The following is a 14098-nucleotide window of genomic DNA, read 5'->3' as shown; positions in this document are numbered from 1 at the left end:
TTTAGAATGGACTGGTTGGATCTCCTTGCAGTCCAAGGGACTCTCAAGAGTCTTCTCCAACACCACAGTTCAAAAGCATCAATTCTTTGGCACTCAGCTTTCTTCACAGTCCAACTCTCACATCCATACATGATTAGGTTGTAATTAGCTTAGGTTGTAAGTATCATCAATTAGCCTTCTCAAAGGGACTTCTATGTAAGAGCGTTGTTATTGCATCTCTTTTAACATCTCTTTTAAGATCTTTTTGGTCTCAGAACATTATAATCCAGTTTTTATCCAAAATGATGGTCTAAGTAGACTCTCATATGAATAGTATGAATTCATCAGACTTTATCTCCGCCCCCCCCCCACCCCCACCCCCAGTCCCTTGTGGCCCTCTTCCAAAATCTTCTGTTAACTGGGTAAGAATTTTGGAGTTGAGTGAAGAGGTAGAATGTCAGAAACATGTTTCAGTTGTTTCATGTATGCTGATTGCTATCATTCTTGCAGTTTGCTCTAAGAAATAGTTATTTGGGCACGAAGGAAGAGTTATGACTGTCTAGTATTTATAATAGACATCTGTGTAGGACTTTGTGGCATAAACGTGGCTGTCATTTAGTATCAAAATAGAATTTTGAAATAGAATCAACACCCCTAAATGTTTGGTAAGGGATCCTACGTCAATCCTAGTTTCACAAATAAGGATATGGGATGTAGGTCACCGATATGCTTAAGTCACATGGCTGGTAAGTTGCAGAGTTTGGGTCTTCTGCCTTTAAATCTTACACTCTTTTCCTCTTGCTTTTTAAAAATTTTCAGTAGAAACTAAGCCCTAAGGAAGCAAGGCCATCATCTCCGAAGTGGTGGTTGTCTAAGTACCATATTGACTATATTGATTATATTGATTTGTGCACACCAGCACCGCATTTGTGCCGATTGCTCTAGGGCCATGTTTGAATGATTTCCCAAATGCAGATCTACATTATTCTTCTGCTGAATTAAAAATCTACATTTCTTGTCTATTTATGCTTTTCCACCAACCTTTAATTGAGGACTTACAGTTAAATTCTCAAGTGTTGTAGCTGTGTTGTAGGAGGGGGAGGAAAAATTTTGATTCCCTTCTGAAGAGAGTAAAGAACCTCAGCATACTGTTGGACGCCTGGTTTTTTTGCGTCTTTGTTCTAGTGCAGATTGTGAGTTTGAGGTTTAGTGTTAGTCATAGTCTGTACAGATGAATAAGGGCAATGGATGAACATCTTTCATGCTATTCTTTGCTCAGAAACCTTTTTAAGACCTCAGTGGCCAGCTGTCACCTAGCTCTGTGGCTTCATCTCCAGCCATGTCAGACATCCACCCCCAGTCCCTGAACATGCCCTGCTCTGTCCTTGCTTGTGCTTTCTGCTCTTTCTAGACTATACCTTCCTCCCTCTCTCCCTTTGCAAATAGTCCTCATTTTTAAAGGCCCTCTTCATATTTTGTTGACGGTTCTCTTACAGTGTCTCTACCACTGGGCAGAACCCTACCCTTTGTTCCCACTGCTTTGTTCTCACCATTGGACATGATTTACAGCCTGAGAACACTTTGTCGATTGTATAACCTCTGCCTCTCCCAGTTGATTGCAATATCCTTTAATGCCTGGACTTGTATGATATTTATCTTAGTATCCCTAGAACTTGGCTGGGTGCCTTGAATAGTAGGTGCTCAATAACTGTTGGATGGATTTGCATTCATTTTAGGTACTTTGCAGCAACTCAGTTTGAACCCTTGGCAGCAAGATCTGCTTTTCCTTGTTTTGATGAACCAGCATTTAAAGCCACATTTGTCATCAGGATCAGACGAGATGAGCAATACACTGCTTTATCAAATATGCCTAAGGTACTGTTCTGTTCCTTGAATGTAAAATTTTTTGAGTGGGTCTCTTTCTTTGTTATGAATACTTGGATTCTTCTTTGCCATACCACTGAGAATGATTAAAATGATATACTTTCTTATTCTTTCTTAAAATGCTGTAATAAAGGTAAAATATGTATTGGAGTCAGTTGTGAAGTCAGCCTGAGAAGCACTTGCGGAAGGAGAAAGACTGGATGTGGAATGCATGGGCAGGAGATGTGAAGTGTGTGCTATGTGCTGAAGTTCTGTAAATATTAATGCTATGAACTACTACTAAAGAGACAGTGATATTTTTGGAGACATGTGAATTTGCTGTTCTAAACTGTGTTATTTGATAAGTGTTGAATCACGATTGACCTTGATGTTTTACTAGTTATTGAAAAAGTTGATATTGTGACATGGAGGTTTAACAATAAGAACGTGGATGTCTTTCTTGGCTGTGAGCTCCACATGGGAGGTAGTGGGAATGAAACCAGACAGAATTATTTTTACACTGAACAGAACTCAGAGGGTCCTTTTGTTACCTGGTGGCTCAGATGGTAATCTGCCTGCAATGCTGGAGACCTGGGTTCAATCCCTGGGTTGGGAGGATCCCCTGGAGAAGGGAATGGCAACCCACTGCAGTATTCTTGCCTGGAAAAATCCTGTGGACAGAGAAGCCTGGTGGGCTACAGTCCATGGGGTTGCAAAGAGTCGGACATGACTGAGCGACTTCACTTTCACTTTTCACTTTCCTGCACTGGAGAAGGAAACGGCAACCCACTCCAGTATGCTTGACTAAGCAGCTAACACTTGGGACACCTGAGAGCTGTATGCAGCTGGATAGAAGCTTCTCAGAACCCCTGTGGCTGGGGGCGGGGGGTGGGGAGGAGCAGCAACATCTAACTGATTGTAGAGTCAGCCCTTGAGTCCAGAAGAGGACATGGTCTGTCCTTCAACAAGGACGTCACTTCAGCAGCTCTGCTCCTCACCTTAACTCTTCACCTTAATCTTTCTTTAAGAGAGATGGAGTGCTTACTTGCCTAGGAACCTAAAACATTTTAAATTCATGGCTGGCAAATCCTGCAAGGTTGCACACGTTCCCTCATCTTGTGTCTACTGCAGACTTCTGTAGTGACTTCTCACCTTTGATCCTGTAGCCTTCTTCTGGTCATCAGCACAGTCCTTTATGAAGCCATTTCAGGTCATTTGGAGGGATTAACCAGCTGTAGCTCCTCCTCGTGTGAATGTATGATTTTTGCAGCAGTAGAATGGCGTATTCTCAGATCACGAGGAAGGCTTTTTGTCTTCGGTGGTGTTTTAAAGGGGAGACACAGAGCCACTGTCACTTCTCTAACTTACATTTATTTAAAGCCATGGTTTGAAACTAAGAGCGTCTTAAGGATTTTACTGCACTTAATAAGTCCTCAAGATGAAGGAAGGTAGAGCAGGCTGAGGCTGAGATCTGTACTGTTTAGAAACTTGTGCTGAGAGATTAAAATAGGCCTGCATCTTCACTACGTATTTCCTATTAGAGTTTTCAGTTGCCCAGTTTATATGTCACCCCCGCGTATCCCCATAGTTACAGAACTGTTGTTTTCCGCTTTGCTTGTAGAAGTCATCAGTCGTGCTGGAAGACGGACTTGTTCAGGATGAGTTTTTTGAGAGCGTGAAGATGAGCACTTACCTGGTTGCTTTCATTGTGGGCGAGATGAAGAATCTGAGTCAGGACGTAAACGGAACCCTGGTACGTATGTCACGGCAGTTGTCTTAGAAACCTGTTTATAAGAGGTGGAGAGGGATCCTTTCATGATATCTGGCAGCTGCTTTGTGAAGAAACACAAGCTTTTGATTCACCACTCTGACATTTTATGCCAGAACTGTTACTTTTACTTAGTGGTTATTTACTATTTGGATACCTAAAAAAATCAGTGATTTTTAAGTTCCTTTGAATTTTACTTAGTTAAGAGAATTTCAGTAAGGCAATATGTAAAGGCAATAAAGCCTCTAGAACTGAGCTGTACAGTATGCTGGTCACTAGTTTTATGTGACTATTTAGATTTAAAATAAGTGGCAGCATTGTGGCTGGATAGGGACTTTCCTGGTGACTCAGGTAGTAAAGAATTGCCTGCAATGTGGAAGACCTGGGTTTGATCCCTGGGTCAGGAGGGTCTCCTGGAGAAGGGAGTGGCTACCCACTCCAGGACTCTTACCTGGAGGATTCCATGGACAGAAAAGCCTGGCACATTACAGTCTATGGGATTGCAAAGAATCGGACATTTGAGTGACATGCACACACATAATGGCTTGATAAGATGTCCCTCTTTCATCCCTGTCTGCTCCCCCGCCCCAGGAACAACAATTTGGCATCTATCAATGGACAGAAATGCCCTTGTGGAAGATGTGGGGTCCAGCACTCTATTCCTAAGAACCTGAGAGGAGCCTTGCCCTCTCGTGCATTAGGTCTCAGCATACAGACCTCAGTCCTGGCTGTGGACCCTGTTGTGACCCACACAATTACTGTGGTCCCTTTGGCTGTGTTCTGGGAGCTCTGTAAAACAGTCTTAGACAATTATGCGTGGATAATAGAGACTTTGTGGAAGTCCACGTTTCTAGCAGAAAAGTTCTAGTACACTTTTGGAGCAAAGCATACAAGTTTAGATGCATTGGAGAGAACAATCAGGAAAGACCAGAGAAGGTGACTGCTGTTTCAGATGTGAAAACACTAATGCAACGATTTAAGGAAACACCGTACCACCAAAGGGTCACAGTCATCTTCCAGTAACCAGTACCAAAGACGTGGAAATCTGCCATTTACTCAATGAAGACTTCAGATTAGCTGTTCCAGGGAAACTATGAACTACCAGAAAATAGAAAAAGGCAATTCGATTAAATCAAGAAATAATACATGAACAAAATGAGAAGTTTAACAAAGATATTGAAATCATTAAAAAAAAAAATTCTCAGTCTGAAAAATACAATGAATGAAATGATAATTGCAATACAGAGAGAGCATCAACAGCAGAATGGATCAAGCAAGAAAAAGAATTTGTGAGTTAGAAGACAGGGAGTTTTATATTATCTGGTCAGAACAAAGGAAAAAGAGTGACGAAAGCCTGCATGATCTGTGGGACACCATCAGAAGAAACAATTTGTGAATTATTGGGGTTTCAGAAGGAGAACATAACAAGCAGTGGGCAGAAAGTTACATTAAAAAAAAAAATTGCTGAAAATTTACCACATCTGAGGAGAAATTTGGATATCTAAGTCAATGAAGCTTGTAGCATACCAAAAACCTCTGAAAAAGGAAAGGGAAGGAAAAAAGAAACTGCCAACCAAAAATACTCTGTCCAGCAAAGTTACACTTCAGAAATGATGAAGTGAGAAAGACTTTTCCATATGGAAAAAAGGCAGAGAGAACCCCTTACCACTAGACCTGCCTTACAAGAACTGCTGAAAGGAGTGCTTGCAGCTGAATTGAATGGACACTACTTAGTAACATGAAAACATGAAAATGTAGAACACACTGGTAAAGGTAATTACATAGTAAAACTCAGAATGCTCTAATAGAGTAATGTAGTGGTATATTTATTATATGGCATGTATCGAAAGCAGTTCTAAAAGGGAAATTTAGATTGATAAATGCCTACACCAAGTAAAAAGAAAAATCTCAAACAACCTAACTTTGCACCTTAAGAAACTAGAAAAAAGAATAACAATCTAAGCCCAAAGTTAGCAGAAGGAAGGAAATAAACAAAGATCAGAGCAGATAAATGAAATAGATACCTGAAGAAAAGGAGAAAAGGTAAAACTGAGAGTTGGATTTTAGAAAGATAAATGAAATTGACAAACTTTTAGCTCAACTAACTAATAAAAACAAGCCTCAAAATCAGAAATGAAAAGGAGACATTCCACTTGATACAGAAATACAATGGATCATAAGAACCTACCATGAATAATTATAGGCTAAGAAATTGGATAATCTAGGAAAAATGGACACATTCCTAGGAATATGCAGTCTGCCAAGACTAAATCATGAAGACATTAAAAAAAAAAAAACATGAATAATGTAAAGACAGATTCAATTAACAATCAAAAACATCCCAACAAAGAAAAGTCCAGGATCGAATCAGTTTCTCTGGTGAATTCTACTAAATGATTTTTTTTTAAAAAATCTATAGATTCAATGCAATAGAATTCCAATGTAATTTTTCACAGAAATAGGAAGAAATCCTAAAGTTTTATGGAACCACAGAGACCTCAAATAGCTAGAGGAATTTTGAGAAAAAAGAACAAAGTTGAAGGTATCACACTTTCTGATTTCAAAATGGTTACAAAAATAAAGTAACCAAAATCTCATGCATGGTATTCAAAAGAGTATGATACTGGCATAAAATGAGACACACAGACCAATGGAACAGAATCAAGAAGCCAAAAGTAAACTCCTGCAAATATGGTCAACTAATATTAGACAAGAGAGTCAGAAGTACTCACAGGGTAAATGGTAGTCTCCTCAATAAATAGTGCTGGGAAAAATGGATCATCACATCCAGAAAAATGAAAGTGGATCCTTGTCTCTCACCACCCACAAAAATTAACTGGAAATGAATTAAAGACTTAACTGTAGGTCTGAAAGTGTGAAAGTCCTAGAAGAAAACATAGAGAAAAAGCTCCATGACATGGGTCTTGGCAATAATTTTTTTGTATATGATACCAGAGCACATTCAACAAAAGCCAGAATCAACAAGTGGGAATATCTTAAACTGAAAAGCTTCTTCACTACAAAAGAAACAGCAAAATAAAAAGGCAACCCGTGGATTGGAGGAAAATATCAGATAGCATATATCTGATAGGGTTTCCCTGGTAGCTCAGCTGGTAAAGAATCTGTGCGATGCAGGAGACACCAGTTCTGTTCCTGGGTGGAGAAGATCCCCTAGAGAAGGGATAGGCTACCCACTCCAGTATTCTTGAGCTTCCCTGGTGGCTCAGATGGTAAAGAATCCGCCTGCAATGCGGGAGACCTGGGTTCGACCTCTGGGTTTGGAAGATCCCCTGAAGAAGGGAACAGCTACCCACTCCAGTATTCTGGCCTGGAGAATTCCATGGACTGTATAGTCTGTGGGGTCGCAAAGAGTCGGACACGACTGAGCAACTTTCACTTTCAACACTTTCAATATATCAGGTGGGGATTAATATTCAAAGTATATAAAGAACTCATAGAACTCAGTGGAAAAAATACAAATGATCTGGTTAAAAAATGAGCAGAGTTTTCCAAAGAAGATATACAGATGACCAACAGATGTCTGAAAAGGTGCTCAGCATCACTAATAGGAGGGAAAATGCAAATCAAAACCTCAGTGAGGTACCACCTCACACCTGCAAGAATGACTGCCATCAAAAACAGATGACAGACATTGCTCCAAAGAAGACATACAGATGGCTAACAAACACATGAAAAAATGCTCAGCATCACTCATTGTCAGAGAAATGCAAATCAACACCACAATGAGGTACCATGTCACGCTGGTCAGAATGCTGCTGCTGCTGCTGCTGCTGCTAAGTCGCTTCAGTCGTGTCCGACTCCCTGCGACCCCATAGACAGCAGCCCACCAGGCTCCCCCGTCCCTGGGATTCTCCAGGCAAGAACACTGGAGTGGGTTGCCATTTCCTCCTCCAATACATGAAAGTGAAAAGTGAAAGTGAAGTCACCCAGTCGTGTCCGACTCTTTGCGACCCCATGGACTGCAGCCCATCAGGCTCTCCATCCATGGGATTTTCCAGGCAAGAGTACTGGAGTGGGGTGCCATCGCCTTCTCCGGCTGGTCAGAATGGCTGCTATCAAAAAGTCTACAAGCAATAAATGCTGGAGAGGGTGTGGAGAAAAGGGAACCCTCTTACACTGTTGGTGGGAATGCAAACTAGTACAGTCACTATAGAGAACAGTGTGGAGATTCCTCAAAAAACTGGAAACGGAACTGCCATATGACCCAGCAGTCCCACTGCTGGGCGTACACACCAAGGAAACCAGAATTGAAAGAGACATGTATACCCCAATGTTCGTTGCAGTACTGTTTATAATAGCTAGGACATGGAAGCACCTTAGATGTCCATTGGCAGATGAATGGATAAGAAAGATGTGGCCCATATACACAATGGAATGTTACTTGGCTATTAAAAAGAATGCTTTTGAGTCAGTTCTAATGAGGTGGATGAAATTGGAGCCTATTGTACAGAGTGAAGTAAATCAGAAAGAAAAATACCAATACAGTATATTAATGCATATATATGGAATTTAGAAAGATGGTAATGATGACCCTATATGCGAGACAGCAAAAGAGACACAGATATAAAGAACAGTCTTTTGGGCTCTGCGGGACAAGGTGAGGTGGGATTATTTGAGAGAATAGCATTGAAACATGTATATTATCATATGTGAAACAGATCGCCAGTCCAGGTTCAATGCATGAGACAGGGTGCTGAGGGCTGGTGCACTGGGATGACCCTGAGGGATGGGATGGGGAGGGAGGTGGGATAGGGGTTCAGGATGGGGAACACGTGTACACCTGTGGCTGAGTCAGGTCAATGTATGGCAAAAGCCACCACAATATTGTAAAGTAATTAGCCTCCAATTAAAATAATAAAAACCAGATGACAAGTAACAAGTTGATAAGGATGTAGAGGAAACGGAATCCTTGTGCAGTGTTTATGGGAATGTAAATTGGTGCGGCCACTAAGGAAAACAATATGTGTGTTCCTCTAAAAATTAAAAAACAGTACCATCATATGATACAGCAATCCTCAGGATATATATCAAAACAGGATCTTAAAGAGATGTCTGCACTTGCTTGTTTGTTGCAGCATTACTAACAATAATACTATTATTCACAATAATAACAGTCTAAGTGTCTGTGCATGGATGGATAAAGATGAGTATATATTTATAATACATATGATGGAATGTTGTTCAGCCATGACAGGGAAGGAAATTTTGCCCTTTGGGACAACATGGATGGACCTTGAGGGCATTATGCAAAGTGAGATAAGTCAGACATAAAGACTGTAGGACCTCATTTATGTGTGGAATCTAAAACTGAACTCATGGAAGCAGTAGACTGGTGGTTGCCAAGGCCTGAGAGCTGGGGGAGATGGGGAAATGCTGGTCAAAAGGCCCAAACTTCCAGTTATAAGGTGAATAAGTGCTGGGGATCTAAGGCACAGGATGGTGGCTGTAGTTAACCATACCTGTATACATATTTGAAAGTTGCCAGAAGAGTTCATCTTAAGTCTTCTCATCACAATAAATAAATGGCAGTTATGTTACTGCCTGTAGAATTACATTCAAACTCATCATTTTGTGATATTCAAGGCCCTCTTATAAATTCAGTTATATTTCCAACTGCTCCAGTGGAATTCTTTCATCTAGCCAGGCTGAATTATTCGTTGCTCAGATAGATACCATGTGTGTGTATATATATATATGTATATACAGCTATATGTGCGTGTGTGCTTAAGTTGCTTCAGTCATGTCCAACTCTTTGCGACAATTTAGACTGTAGCTCACCAGGCTCCTCTTTCCATGGGATTCTCCAGGCAAGAATACTGGAGTTGCCATGCCCTCCTCCAGGGGATCTTCCCAACCTAGGGATCAAACCCACGTCTCTTATGTCTCCTGCATTGGCAGGTGGGTTCCTTACCACTAGCACCACCTGGGAAGCCCCATGTACCTATATATACATATATATATGTATGTGTGTATGTATATATTGTCTACAGCAGTTGAATCTTGAACAACATGGGTTTGAACTGCGCAAGTCCACTTATTGTGGGGTTTTTTCAATAGTAGATACTATAGTACTGCATGACCCACAGTTTGAACCTTATCTGCAGAAGACTAAGTTATACTCAGATTTTCAACTACCTGGAGGGTTGTTACCCCTCACCCCACTATTGTTCAAGGGTCAGCTGGAAAGAGAGAGAAAGAGTAGTATAGGTGACTTTTTTGCTTTTTATTTACATATATTTGGAAGCAACTTGGTTAAACATGGAACCTGGCATCTGCCTCAGCTCAGATCTCTCTATACAGCTTTCTAGCTGTATGCCCTTGGGCAGACTGCTCTGCAGTTCTCTAAACCTCACCTTCCACAACTCTAATACCTTATTGTCTATATTAGCCTGCCCTCGCAAGGATGAAAAAATTTTAATTCCTATAAAATCTCCAGTTCCTGGCAGATAGTAATGCCGAGAGTAATGCAGAGAGCACAGAGGAAGTACCCCTCTCTTTTTTTCTATATGCAAATATATTATAAACTCTTCTGTCTGTCTGTAAACACAAATAATCGTTATAATTTTTAATGCTACCCAGAAGTAAATGTGGTTTGAAGAAATTAATGTTATACAAATAATCAACAGTCGTCTTAACTTTCTGGTTTCATTAGGAAATGGGGAAGAATCTCGCATGTGCAGAATTATACTGTGTGCTAGAAGTTGTTTTTAGCTTTTATTTATAAACACCTTTTTATTTTATAAACCAAATGAGGGGAAGGCATTAGCCTCATATTGCTGATGAGGAAACAGTGTCCCAGAGAGGATGAGTGATGGACCTAAGATTACATAGCGAATGCGTGTGTGCATGCCAAGTCACTTCAGTCGGGTCTGACTCTTTGCGACCCCATGGACTGTGGCCTGCTAGGCTCCTCTGTCCATGGGATTTTCCAGGCACGAGTGCTGGAGTGGGTAGTCATTTCCTTCTCAAGGGGATCTTTCTGACCCTGGGATCAAACCCATGTCTCCTGAAGCTCCTGCATTGCAGGCAGGTTCTTTATCGCTGAGCCAGAGGGGAATCTCCTCGAATAAATGGTAGGATTTACTGGCTACCACAATGTGCTGCTTCTTACACCAAATGACATCAATAATTTCTGTAGGTATGGTGATTAGAAATTCGGACTAAGAGTCTAATAAAGGATTTTTGTCCCAGTAAAATGCTGTAATCTCTAGGCTATGTTCTGTTTTGGAATATTTGACATTAGGCCTATTTCACAGGATTCTGGAATAGGGCAGTAGAGCTTTATTGACGAATGTCAGTCAGTCTCACCAAATAGCTGAAATTGTGAAAGGGTGTCCAAATAGCTGAAATTGCGAAATTTCAGTGCTAAAGACTATGATGTTGTCAAAGACCTGTAGAAAGAGAAAATTGTTTTATCAGTTCTCTCTATTCTTCAGTGTTCCTTAACTCTCTGTCTGCCTTCAGGAATGCCAGAATTACCTAGAAAATTCCAGCCCAGTTTTGAAATACACTGCCTTGAGGTTTATCAGTTTGCCTTGAGGTTTTTGTTTTGTTTTTGCCATTGCCTGATTTTGTTTTTACCACAGACCAGTCTCATTTGTAGAATCAGAATCCATTGGCGGTTAGTCAGATGTAGACACTATGTCTCTTTAACATTCAAACAGAACCTTCAACAGTATTATCCCTGTGAAGTTATCTTATTCAGTCAGAAACATGACTTCATTCCAAATCTCCACTAACAGCATTTCCTCAAGTAGCCTTCCAGCAACTAAGGACATTATACATAATTGATATCATTCTCCCAGAGTCCCAAGTCCCATCTAACCAGTTTTTCTGGATAGACTTCATTCTGGTGGGCTTTTTGGTTGTTGTGTTTACTTTCAAGACATTTATGCTTTTTGTGTGTGTATTCAGCTGTCTGTTTAGGAAAGCTGGTATTTTTCAGGAAACTTAGTATTGGAAAATTCCAATATTCTCGATTTTCTATCTTTGTGAATCTTACAGGCCATGTTATTGTTCTTTTGGGAGGGTGAGGTTTGGTTCTGGTTCTACTTTTATTTGGTTTTTGCTTATTAAGGAGCAGAGTAAGTGAAACCTAACAATCTGTTATTCCTCAGTCTTAACCCTTTTCTCTGAGAGCTGATGAGACTTTATGGACATTTTTTGTGTCTTTTATAAATCTCCTAGGTCTTAGCAAGAGATCTTGCAGAGAAAGTTTGATCTTGCAGACACAGACAGCTGAATACACACACAAAAAGCATAAATGTCTTAAAAGTAAAAACAACAACCAAAGAACCCACCAGAGAAAGATGTAAGTCTTAAAGCCTGAGCACTGGTTGACTTGCCTTTATCAGTATTTAGAGTGCTCTTACCAAGGGTGGAGGACTCCTAGATGGCGCCATGGTAAAGAATCTGCCTGCCAATGCAGGAGATGTGGGTTGGATCCTTGGGTCAGGAAGATCCTCTAGAATAGGCAATGGCAAGCTTCTCCAGTATTCTTGCCTGGGAAGTCCTATGGACAGAGGAGCCTGGTGGGCTACAGTCCATGGGGTCACAAAGAGTCAGACACGACTTAGCACACATGCATTCTACCAAGCATTCTACAAAACTTCTTTGCCGAACTAGATTGTTCTCTTGGTTTATTTCTACTACTACTATTGCTCTTAAAACAGGCATGATAATAATTATAATGACCTGATGATCTATCTTTAGTGAGGATTCATAGCACATTATTTTTTAAAGGAAGAGAAATAGAAGGAAAGAGAAAATACCAATCTACCTTTTTCCTCTAGTCACTGTATTCCAGAAATGGGATGAAGTGGATCCTTTGGTCAGATTTCAGTTTCATATGAACTTCCCTTTTCCTCCCTTTACTTTTCCTCTGATGAAAGATGCTTTCACACCTGGAGATGGGAGAGCCAAATGGTGTGTGTGGCAGAAGGATGTTTGGGAGGAATCTGGAGTATGTGGGTGGTGCTTCTTTTAGGACAGCATCTTCTAGATGACTGCATTGACTCCATAAAATATGTGTGCCTGGAAAGAACAGGCAGAAGTAATAAAGACTGGCCTCAGATTCCACGTGATCTTGGTACAGTCATTTATCATGGTAGTTAGATTTAAAAAGACTATTTCAGACGTGTGTGTGTGTGCGCACATGCGAGCACTAACGCTTTAGAGGGGGAATGATGCAGGAAGCGTGCGTGTTCCTTAGGCTGGTGGTGACTGAATTCAATAAACTGTGGTCACAGCCCTGTACCAAGGATGCAGATGTTTGAGTGCTGGGCTGGGGAAGTACAAATTTGGCCACATAATATGGGATTAAATTTCTTCTTAATTACCTTAAGAGAGAAACATATTTTAAACGAGCTAACTTTAGTCCTAACACTTCATTCTTCCTGTAGCTTTTGCCACAAACGCTCTGCTCACACATATTTTATGCCACTTCTGATGGGACTCTTATTTATAATAATGATAATAACTACTCTGTATTGAACACTTGTTTTCTGTCAGCCGCTATCCTAAATTCTATATGTATTCATTCATTTAATGTGGGGATGGGAGCTACTTTTATCACCCTTGAATAGATAAGGAGATTGAGGTTAACAAACCTCCTCAAGTTCACACAACCAGCAGAGATTGGAACCTGGCAGTCTGACTGCACAGCTTGTACATTTAGTTTTGTTGTTTACTTAAAATTTTTTTTCCTTAATTTTTTTTTCTTTTTTTCTTTTCTTTTTTAATTTTATTTTTAAACTTTACAATATTGTATTGGTTTTGCCAAATTTAATTTTTATGCCATGTTACCTCCATGTTTCTGTAATTAATGCATATGTTCGATAGACTAAGGCCCCACATAAAGTGGCTGAAATTATGACCTCTTAGAAATTGTTGCCTGTTTTTCAGTGCTTTAATGAAAGGCTATTTTTAGTCTTTATTTTAATTTGTGGTTCGAGTTCACCAGTGTATTTTTTCCAAATGCTCAATTAATCCATAGGTCTCCTTTTCCCACCTGCCAAGATCTTTATTTTTGAGGTTTTTATCTTCTGCTATGTCTTCCCCATATCCTGCTTTACCGACTTCAGTACAGAGGACTTGTTTCTTTCAATAAATTGAAAACAGTAAATACTGCTTTTTAAAACCTATTACTCTTAATGTAATTACTCAACTTTTGCCTTTTGATGCTCACTGATAAGACAGGTACAGTCAGTTACACCAAATGTGTAACTTACACACTTAATCGGAAAAGAAAGAATAACAATTTAGTAACGTGGGCAGCTGCATCTTCCCTGGAGCACGTGCCCTGGATTCATGGGCATGAATCCTGTTATCCTTTTCATTGGTTGTTTGTTTTTTAATTTTTTAAAGGGTGTACCTTTTTTTTTTAATGGAAGTGTTTCTTCTGTGCTGGCGTGTGGTTCACAGTGCTGTGGTGGTTTCAGGTGGACAGCAGAGGGGCAGCCGTGCATA

The 14098-nt window shown here is 40.3% G+C and overlaps 1 protein-coding gene across 4 annotated transcripts in view; it reads left to right on the top strand.

The window, feature by feature from the left end:
• The window catches only part of LOC102393847 (leucyl and cystinyl aminopeptidase), a 104185-nt gene that overhangs the window by 46453 nt on the left and 43634 nt on the right, over window positions 1–14098 (top strand). For all 4 annotated transcript variants that reach the window (XM_006064453.4, XM_044947285.2, XM_006064452.4 and 1 more), the window contains 2 exons: window positions 1716–1854; window positions 3464–3595. In XM_006064453.4, coding sequence (XP_006064515.1) covers window positions 1716–1854; window positions 3464–3595 — 271 coding nt within the window. The remainder of the gene's footprint in view (window positions 1–1715; window positions 1855–3463; window positions 3596–14098) is intronic.

The sequence above is a fragment of the Bubalus bubalis genome, chromosome 9, assembly GCF_019923935.1.
Source record: "Bubalus bubalis isolate 160015118507 breed Murrah chromosome 9, NDDB_SH_1, whole genome shotgun sequence".
Lineage (NCBI taxonomy): Eukaryota > Metazoa > Chordata > Mammalia > Artiodactyla > Bovidae > Bubalus > Bubalus bubalis.
Note: the sequence above shows the minus strand (reverse complement) of the source record. Positions and strands in the feature narration are given on the sequence as shown.